Raw genomic sequence first — 9,932 nt, 5'->3', positions numbered from 1 at the left:
TCCTCCCTGCCCTTTGCCCTCCAGGCAGCATCTGGACAGTGCCCGGCCAAAAGCAACACTCTCATCATGCTTCCTCGGGCTCACCGGCTGGTGCTTCTCTGCCTTCTGCTCCAGTTCCAGGGACCCCTAGAGGCTGTAGGTATGTAAGTCCATCTGTGGAGTGGGTGAGTTGAGAAGCCACGCTGTTTGCGGCAGCGGCTGCGACAGCAACAGGGACACTCACCGCACCCCCTACCCCCAGGCGGCTCCATCTGACGTATGTCCCTGACAAAAGCAAATAGTGTCTGGATGCCTGCCACCAGAGCTCTTCACGGGGGTGGGAGCTTTGGCTGGTGTTTCCTAAAGACTTCTTAGAAATACGGGCTTGCCTGACCCGTGTGGAAACTTGTCTGTAGAGTTGGACCCTGGGGGCCAGCAGTGCCGAGCTCTGGGGCAAGGTGCAGGCATGTCAGAACAGCCATATGGCACTGAGCTACACAGCTTGCTCATTGCCTTGGCTCTATGCTCACAGTCTCACACACACACACACACACACACACACACACACACACAGTGCTGAAGCCTCAGGGAAGAAAGCATAAAGACATGCATCAAAAGTTGCAGAGTCTCACAGAACGAGAGGCTGCTGTGAATGTTCCCATGCATAGTGACATCAGTGTTCTAGCCGGGACTGTCCCCTTCAAAGCCCACAGCAAGCAGGAATTGTAGTGGGTCGTTGTCCTGTGGGACGGAGTGGCAATGGGACAGCAGTGGCTTCCCAGTTGTCCTCTCCCAGCTTTCCCAAGCTCTCTGCAGCAGTGTGGAGTCAGGTTTGCTTTGGCTCTCTAGGACACTGACTGACCCACCCCTCAGCCCTGACCACCGGCTGAGAGGTGTGTGTCCCGATGGCTGGTGGCATATGTGTGTCTCTCTCTGCTGTTGAAGGTCCTTGATTGGTCCAGTTCGACAGTGTCTTCATCCTCCAGAACTCCAGTTATGAAGGACTCTCCAACTTAAAAGAAAACGATAGTGCCCCTTCCTCTTCCCTCTCTGTCCCTTCCCAAAATGATCTTGTCCTTCCAGGACCCTCCTTTGGGGCATGCCAACATTCTCCTGTCGACCAGAGCCACCTTTTCAGCAACCTCTAGACAAAGCTTCTCCCAGCAAGGCATGTATGTTGGAGGAACCCTGCTGTTTGAGGTAGCAGTCCTCCCAGTCCAGAGAGCCATTCTGAGCTGCCTGACTTCATATGAAGAGTGTCTTTAGACACAAATGCCCCTTACCACATTTGATATATGGCCTTTGACACAGTTCCCTGCTAGCTCTCCCCTCCAAGTGCCTACATGATAATTAGGTACTGTGTTCCCGTTCCTATGATAGGAGCATCCTGTTTAATGCAAATCAAACATCCTTCAAGTGCCTGGTTCCAACCAATTATGTACACCTAGCCTCGAGCCCCTCATCTACTCCCCGAGGGGTACGTAGCCTTTGTTCTCTGGAATTAAAGTTGAACTAGCTCCCTGCTGTGGTTCCCAGGTTGTGTGATCCCTGTACAGGGCTCGCCAGCCATCCAGGCACACTCCTTGTCTTGTCTCCCTCCTGACTTCATGGGCTGGTGGGAAGCAGCCCCCACAGATGGGTTCTCCTTCCTTGCATGCTCCTCTGCATAGGGAAAAACCTGTCTCCTTCAGGCCTCTTCTGGATACGCTGGCTGCTTTTGAGTCTTCCCTAACAGCCTTTCTTCCCGTTCTCTCTTCCCATCCCAGTTCCACACTGTCCCATCCACGGCCACTCCTTTCACCGGCATCCTGGGACACAGTTTATGTAGCATAGTTGTCTTATGGGCAATTTCAGGGCCTTGTCTTCATTCTTGGTTTCTACCCCTGGCTAACTTCAGGTGATTTAAACATCCTCATCCCCAATGTAGGAAATCACAGGACTAGGAGCCCCAGGTGAGGAAGCTCTGGCTGTGGAGCCCAGGCTATGCAGCTGGAGATTCCAGAGCTGACTACGGGGACACAGGACAGGGGACAGAGGTGGGCGACTAGATGAAGATTTAAGTATATGTTTGTGCATACCTTTCAGTGTGCCCAAGAAAGGGACGCACAGTGTAGGGTTTCCTGTCTCCTTTTGGCTTGACATCATTGGCATCATAGGAGACCACCATTTGGCAGCCTCAGACCATTGCTACCAAAACAACACTTCATGAAGCTTTTGTAAGCCCTCCAAGTATTTTCTCGCTAAGAGGGATAGGAAGAAGGCCAAACCACATGGATATGGGAATAAATATATTATCACATTCGTCTACATAATGAACCCGTCTGTGCCATGTAATATCGCCAACCGTCAAAGAAAAACACCCAATTTCAAATTCAGCTCAGTCTGGGGCTGTGTCATTCTCTGTGACCTTCAGTCCACAGAAGAGGGTAAGCCATTGAAGGCACCAACCTATGCACTTTCCATTCCTGGAGGCGGTCAGGGACTCCCTGGCTCCCACCCTGGGGTGGAGAAAGAGTAATGTGGGTAGGTTGTTCTCATCACTGAGGGAGCTGGATACGGATATCTCCATCACTGAGGGATCTAGTGTGGGTGGTTTTCATGAGCTGACCCAGTGTGGTTTCCTTTGCTGCTGGGGGTGGGTGTTCCCACAACTTGGGGACCATCAAGTGGGCGGCTTCCGCGCAGCTTGAGGGAAGCCTTCGGTATTGCCCGGGACCTTCTGTTTCTCAGTGTTCATAGCCCAGGAGGAAGCCCACAGTGTCCTACACAGGCAACGGCGTGCCTACGCGTTCATGGAGGAGCTGTGGCCTGGCTCCCTGGAGAGAGAGTGCAAGGAGGAGCAGTGCTCCTTTGAGGAGGCCCTAGAGATCTTCAAGAGCGCTGAGAGGACCGTGAGTGCCCCTCACCCTGGCTGCCAGCTGCCACTCAGTGCTCACAGAACCCTCAGTGCGGGAACCCTGACACAAGCAGGCTTCTGCCCTCAACCATGCCATGTGTAAACTCTTACAACAGGAAATCAATTCCTAAAGCAAGCTTGCTGTGTTTTCCATTTTGCCAAAGGCAATGCCCTTATTCCCTAAGGGTCCAGGGCTGCCTGTGAAGCTGACCTGAAAGGGAATGATCACCCTACCTGGGAGGGCTGGCCACACACATGTGCAATCCTCAGTGGAAATGTGGCAGGAATGCTGTGGCTTCCTTGGCCACACTTGGCATGTGCACTGCACAGATTTGTCTTCACTTCTGAGTCTCTCTCTCTCTCTTTTTCTCTCTGTGTGTCTCACCTGTTTGTTTGTTTGGTTGGTTTGGTTTGTTTGAGACAAGGTCTTGCTGTGTAGTCCAGGCTGACCTCCCACTCTCCATCTTCCACCTCTGCCTCCCAATTGCTGGAATTCCGAGTGTGTGCTGCTATGCCTGGCCCTGCGGCTTCACATTTATACATCACTGAGCATTTTCCTTTCTGGTTGGACATCTGCCTTTGGACATTTTCTCCAGGAAGGGTGTGTCAGGATAGGGTAGGGCTTTGAGGTTCATCAGTTTCATTTTGTCATCATCTCTGAAAAAAACAATAGCCAACCACAGGTCCTGGTGGTTGTGAGGGGCTTGGTGTTCATTCTCCAAAGGCTTTTTCTCACCAGCTTTGCCCCATATCACCTCTCACACTCACAGGAGACCTCTCTCACAAGAGTCCTCACACTCACAGGACACCTGTTTCACAAGAGCCCTCACACTTAGAGCAACTCACCAGGGGAACCTGTAGAAGCCACTTTCCTCGTTGGCATGAGCAAATATCTGACAAGAAGTTGCTGAAGGGAAGGCAGGTGTATTTTGACTCTTCACTTGGGAGGAAGTCCTTCATAGCAGGCAGGAGGGCGTGACAGCAGGACACGGGGCAGCAGGTTACGGTGAGGAGCAGAAAGCGATGAAGGCTGATGTCAGCTCACTTCTTCCTTTTCATTCGGCCCAGGACCCCACAGCTTGACAGCTCTCACCCTTAGAGCTCCAGGCCCCAGCTGGAGAAAGCAGGCTCGGGGCCAGGACTTGGGTGCTCTCACTTGAGAGAGTCAGCTGTCGGTGACTTTACATGTCTCTAGAAAGGGCAGAGAAGAACCTCGGCCTCACCTAAGCCCTCCACATCTCCAGAGCAAAGCTGTCCTCCCAAGCCCCTCACAGGGGCCCAGGTGGTACCCATAGCTCCCGAGCTCCCTTCATGGACACTGACTGCTCCTCATGCGTGTGCCTCATGTGTTTTTTTCTCCCCCCTCAGAAGCAGTTCTGGGCCGTGTACACGGGTGAGTAGCTGAGAGCCGTCCGCGCCCCTCCCCAACCGCCCTTATTTAACAGCATACTAATGTCGGCTTGCCCACAGATGGGAACCAGTGTGACTCGAATCCGTGCCAGAATGGGGGCACCTGCCAGGACCATCTCCAGGCCTACATCTGCTTCTGCCCCCTAGACTTTGAGGGCCGGAACTGTGAGAAGAGTAAGACACTGGCTCCCTGCTGCAGTTTGCAGATGGGTGGAGAGTTGGGTGTCTGGTCTCACTAAGGAAGGGGTGGGTGCCTAGGCCAGCCTCGGGCCCTGTGGTGAATCGATCTAGGAGACATTAAGAACTCTTTTCAAACAAAATGTTATTGGTTTCCGAGTCTAAGGTTCAGGGCTCACACTCAGGGCCAACTTTGTCTCTTCTCTTGCTGGGGAAGAGCCCTGCTTCTGTTCCCACCAGGCAAGTCGGCTGGGTAACCTCCATCTCCTCTGCCCGCTGCTTTAAAGGTGTGAAATATTTCTTCAGCTTTGAAATAGCGAATTGCTGCTATGCTCGGAGACTAACAGACCTCTCTGGCCACCACAGCTTGCTGGCGGGCCTCATAGAATTCACTGGCAACGGCTACAGTTACACCAAAGCGGAGGAGGGCCCGGAGCAGGCCCCCTTCTGTGGACCCGAACAAACATCCCTGTTGTAGAATGACACATAAAGCACCATGGAGCATCATCAGCCTAGGAAGGCCCTGTAGCCCCAAGCTGGGGTGTGGGGTCATGTAGATGGAAAGACCTTCCCCAGCCCTTCCCGGGGTCCAAGGGCCGCCATCCATCATACCTCTGGCTAGCCATCTGGAATGGCCCACGGCCCCAGACAAGCAGCAGCCTTCCAGTTGGAGGACCCTTCTAGGCCACCTCTTGAGGCAGGGCAAAGGTGTCTTCTCTTCAGAAAACAGGTACCCTGTTGCCCAAGTTGCCTCCTGTTCTCATCTGAATGAGGCCGGAGAACGTAGAGGGTGGAGAGAGAAGAGGCCCACTAATGGTCACTGACCCTGAGAGGCTATACGTTTTGGTGAGCACTGGACAGGCCTCTGTACTGGAGACTGGGCTCATGCAGAACTGAACCACCTCACCCACTTTTCTGTCTGGGCCAACGGCCTATGCTGGGACCAAGGGCCTGCATGGCTCATCTGGTCATGGAGGTTGCCCCTAGAATAACCTCCCCCTCTGAGCCTTGCACGGGCCAGTTTCCCACTCTGTTGAGAACTTTCCTGTCCTTGGGAAATGTTTGCTCACCTCCAGACCCCTTCCCAGCTTCCCATTAGATTCTTGGAAGGGGGCGCCATCACACACGAGCCTAGTGTCGTCCAAATGCCACGATGCTGCCTGCTGTTGGGATTTCTCCCAGATCTGGGTAGGTTTCTTTCCTCCAGATCAGTCCACAGGGCAGGTGACACCAAGTTCACCCTCAACAGTCCTCAGGTACATGCTACCTTCCATGGGAACAAGGACAACGGTCAACATGGCTGGCCTGCCAGCCTTTGCAGGGACCTTTCTGGTTGTCTTCTCCTGTCCCCAGACAAGAATGAGCAGCTCATCTGTGCAAATGAAAATGGTGGCTGTGAACAGTACTGCAGCGACTCTCTAGGGACCAAGCGCACCTGCAGCTGTCATGAGGACTATGAGTTGCAGCCAGATGAGGTGTCCTGCAAACCCAAAGGTAATGGGCTCCAAAAGCTGGTGCTGTCTTATGCTCTGAAGAGCCAGTCATTTTCCCTGGCCTGTGGCAAGTTATCAGCCCAAACATGTGTAACAAGGTGGACCTCCTGCTAAGCAAGTATCTGACAGGTGTTGACTATGAGGTGAAAGCATTTGCCTGAAGGACACCCAGCCTGCGGCTGTTAGTGTGGAAGCTTGGGCTAGCGTCCTGCATGGTCTCAAGTGCCCTGTCCACTGAAGCAGGCCAGTAGTAGAATGAGGCTCTGCATCTCCTATAATGCCCAATTTGGAGTCTCTAGGACATACCTAGGAGTCACGTAGGCACATATGGTTAATAACATAAAATGACTTATTTGTTATTATTATTATTATTAATGATGTGCCTGTGGGTGGGGGAGTATTGTATGTGAGTGCAGTGCCTGCAGAGGTCAGAGGGCCTCGGATCCCCTGGAGCTGAAGTTACAAGTGCTTGTGAGCTGCCCGATATGAGTTCTGGGAAGCAGACTCTTGCCCTCTGCAAGAGCAGTTCATACTCCAGAAGCGTGCTCTGCACAATGGGACACCACTGAGGCTGTGTCCCCAACGGCTGACACCTCCTCAGCAGAGGACGGCCCAGCCTGTTCATGAAACTGGGAGGTCAGCGGGCCACAGCCAAATGTCCTTTCCTACATGGGGACTTGGCAGTGCTGGAAGAGGTGTGAGTGAGCTCACGCGTCACAGACCAGCACTTGCCTTGTAGCACACATTCCCTGCAAAGACCTAGCAGACCCCAGCTCTAGAAAGCAGGGCCTCGATTGTCCCCAAACCCAACATCTGTCTCCACTCAGAGCTGCTGCAGTAAGCCCGCCCTGCCCGTCCTAAACGAAAGATTTTCCCTGCCCTGAGGCCTGCTGCCGTCCCCAGCAGGAGCTGCGGCAGGGGCCAGCTGCTTCTGAATCTCCACACACCGCACCTTTCACTCTGCAGTCCCCTCTTCCTGACTTGTGTTTCGTACAGTTGAGTACCCGTGTGGGAGAATACCTCTTCTGGAAAAGAGAAATTCCAGCAGCCCCCAAGGCCGGATTGTGGGAGGCTATGTGTGCCCCAAAGGGGAGTGTCCATGGCAGGTAGGGTCTGTGTCCTCTGCAAACCCCGCTTCTCCAGCTCTGGTTCCCCTAACCTCAGGGTTTCATGAGTCCCTTGATGACCTGCACACTCACCCCATCATCCAGCACCCCTGTTGTCAACCAGAGCCAGCAGAGCCAGGGATGCCCTAACCTGCTGGCGGACCCTCCAGAGGCCCTGTATTGTGGGCAGGGTTCTTGCCAATCCAGCTGCTTTCTCAGGGGCAAAGAGACCATGAAAATAGTGTGACTCACCGTGTCTGTGTGCCCCATCCAGGCTGTGCTGAAAACCAGTGGGTTGTTGCTGTGTGGGGCCATCCTGCTGGACGCCAGTTGGATAGTGACCGCAGCCCACTGCTTTGATAATATCTGGAGCTCCAGGAACATAACAGTGGTGATGGGTAGGTGTGGCCTGTCCCTGACCTCTGACCTGAGGGCATTTTCACACTAACAGTGGCTCAGGGGCTGAGGCTCAATAGCCCATCCTCATCTCTGGCCAGTTGATATTTCCAAGAGGGCCACACTGGAGTTGACCCACTTTGTCCTCTGGGCCTTTCCTCCCCTCAGGGACTAGGAGGAGATTTGGGGATTCTCAGTCCATCTTGTCCCACTCAGTGGGTATCAACGGTCCAGTGCCCCAGGTTCAGCCCATTCACAGCCTTCCCTCCACAACTCCAATGGACCCCAGCACAGGCTTTGTCCCAGACCCTGGGGAGGATACAAATCCTCCAGATACCAGAGGCTGAACTGGCCACAGGCCTGTCCACATACTCTAGGCCAGAAGGTCAAGACAACAATGAGCCTGTGTGAGGACATGGCCGCACATGGTAGAAGGTGTACTATGCATGGCATGACTTCCCCTCAGGTGAGCATGACTTCAGTGAGAAGGACGGGACCGAGCAAGTACGGCGGGTGGTACAGATCATCATGCCTGACAAGTACGTCCGAGGCAGGATCAACCACGACATTGCCCTGCTGCGCCTCCACCGGCCTGTGACCTTCACTGACCACGTGGTGCCCCTGTGTCTGCCTGAGAGGGCCTTCTCTGAGAACACGCTCTCCAGAATCCGCTTTTCAAGGGTCAGTGGCTGGGGCCAGCTGCTGGACCGTGGTGCCACAGCCCTGGAACTCATGGCCATTGAAGTGCCCCGGCTGATGACCCAGGACTGCCTGGAGCTTTCGAAGCACAGTCCTAACACGCCCCAGATCACAGAGAACATGTTCTGTGCTGGCTACATGGATGGCACCAAGGACGCCTGCAAGGGGGACAGTGGTGGCCCACATGCCACCCACTATCAGGGCACATGGTACCTGACAGGTGTGGTCAGCTGGGGGGAGGGCTGTGCGGCTGTGGGCCACATCGGGGTATACACCAGGGTCTCCCAGTACACAGAATGGCTGACGAGGCTTATGGACTCCAAGCTCCAGGTTGGGGTTCATCGAATCCCTCTACTCTAGCTCCTCGGACAGCCTAGCCCTTCCTGAGGAGGAAGCTGCTTCAGTGTGGAACTGTTTTGTATCAAATCCTATTGGCTCTCCTGCTATTCTTGGGGTGGGGAAGGAGAAAGAGAGAGAGAGTGAAGAAAGTGGAGGGGGGAGATAAATAAGAGGGATGGAGAGAGGGGAAACGGGAAGCAGAGGGGGAAGAGTCTGAGAGACTAACAAAGACACCCAACGGGGCTGCGCAGTAGAGCCGCAGGCAGGCAGCTCAAAGGGCAGCGTGGGCCTGTCTCCCTGCAGCTGCCTCCCGTGTGCTCCGCCTACAGTGCCACACAGTAGGTGCGCAACACATGCATGTAGGACACGTGTGTGTCGTGCCTGTGTGTGCACTCATGACGCCTGTACCACCTGCACTATTGTTCACTTTCGTTTTTGTATGAGCACGCCGTCTTCATGTCAATTAAATGAGAAACACCGTCTGAGTGTGTTGGGCCATGCTTCCAGGTTCCCCGGGGGAGTGTTTCTGAAGAAAAGTGTGCGCCCCTGCCATTCACTGCTTCCCGTGACAGCGAGTGGCTGCTCTCAGCACACCTTGGAGATGCCTGCTGTTCCCTTGGGTTGACCCTAATTCCATGTGGAGCCTCTGATATCAAGTCAGATGCGCACTGGAAGGGCTCTTCTTCCTGGGAAAAAGAAACGGAAGGTGGACAGAGAGCAACCCGAGAAGAAGCCGAGAGGGTTTGAGCAAGGGCTTGCATGGCCTCAATTTTCCCAATGGTCAGCAAGTATGCAGGCATCCAGCTCACAGAGCTGCCCTGAGAAGGCACCAAGGGCCCTTGAGGGGCCTTGCTGAGGCTCTAGCTCCCTGAAGACATGCTAAATGTGAGATGTGCTTATTTTCAAATCAGCACTTCCTTTCTGGGAGCAGAACCACGGAGAGGGTAGGGAACAAAGGGAGGACCCCCCTCACACCAGCTTCCGTGTTTGGCCCTAGTCCCAGACCACAGGTCTGCTGTGAGCCTCTCACGCTTGACACCATCACAGACTCAGCGTAGTGACCTCTGTGTAGGCACCACCAGTCAGGGCAGAGGTCAGGCACCCTGACACCAGCCAACCGGAGCACCACACGCTTTCTCCAAGTTCTGTTATGGTCTGGTGCAGCCTGGTGAACGGCAGTGTCTTCCCTCCTGGTGAGATGTCAGGGCCAACCTCAACATCTGACGTCACCAGGCGTGTTTGTTAGGCACACACAGCATGCCACAGCCCTCTTGGCACTTGTGGGAATTCCCGGCAAGAGACCATTGTGGCTCACAGCCTGCGGTGACTTCCGCTGAAGTGATTGCGGAAGCAGTCGGGCAAAGGGTGCTTGGGGAGCCTACCCCGAGACCAACAACTAACGGTAGGCTCAGAGATGGTGTGGAGGAACCTGATTGG

The 9,932-nt window shown here is 54.3% G+C and overlaps 1 protein-coding gene across 3 annotated transcripts; it reads left to right on the top strand.

Annotated features, from left to right (window-relative positions):
* Window positions 1–26: 26 nt before the first annotated feature.
* On the top strand, window positions 27–8,977 carry F7 (coagulation factor VII). 3 transcript variants are annotated; one of them, XM_055608511.1, is made up of 8 exons: window positions 27–139; window positions 2,710–2,870; window positions 4,244–4,268; window positions 4,346–4,459; window positions 5,816–5,956; window positions 6,952–7,061; window positions 7,336–7,459; window positions 7,924–8,977. In XM_055608511.1, the coding sequence occupies exons 1-8, from the start codon at window positions 67–69 to the stop codon at window positions 8,514–8,516; spliced, it is 1,341 nt and encodes a 446-aa protein (XP_055464486.1). In that variant the 5' UTR covers window positions 27–66; the 3' UTR covers window positions 8,517–8,977. The 3 variants fall into 3 exon arrangements, with proteins under 3 accessions (XP_055464486.1, XP_055464487.1, XP_055464488.1); XM_055608512.1 differs by having other exon boundaries at window positions 66–139; window positions 1,063–2,870; XM_055608513.1 differs by lacking the exon at window positions 27–139 and adding an exon at window positions 146–1,456.
* The last annotated feature ends 955 nt before the right edge of the window (window positions 8,978–9,932 follow it).

This window comes from Psammomys obesus, unplaced genomic scaffold, assembly GCF_907164565.1.
Source record: "Psammomys obesus unplaced genomic scaffold, mPsaObe1.curated_primary_1811, whole genome shotgun sequence".
NCBI classification, from domain to species: domain Eukaryota; kingdom Metazoa; phylum Chordata; class Mammalia; order Rodentia; family Muridae; genus Psammomys; species Psammomys obesus.
This window is presented reverse-complemented; position numbering and strand designations above follow the sequence as displayed.

Excerpts from the sequence above, each read along its gene's own strand:
- F7 (XM_055608511.1), top strand. The coding sequence starts at position 67 with ATGCTTCCTCGGGCTCACCGGCTGGTGCTTCTCTGCCTTCTGCTCCAG. Across the intron at positions 140-2,709 it reads GGGACCCCTAGAGGCTGTAG|TGTTCATAGCCCAGGAGGAA; the intron begins GTATGTAAGTCC and ends TCTGTTTCTCAG. Across the intron at positions 4,269-4,345 it reads GTTCTGGGCCGTGTACACGG|ATGGGAACCAGTGTGACTCG; the intron begins GTGAGTAGCTGA and ends GCTTGCCCACAG.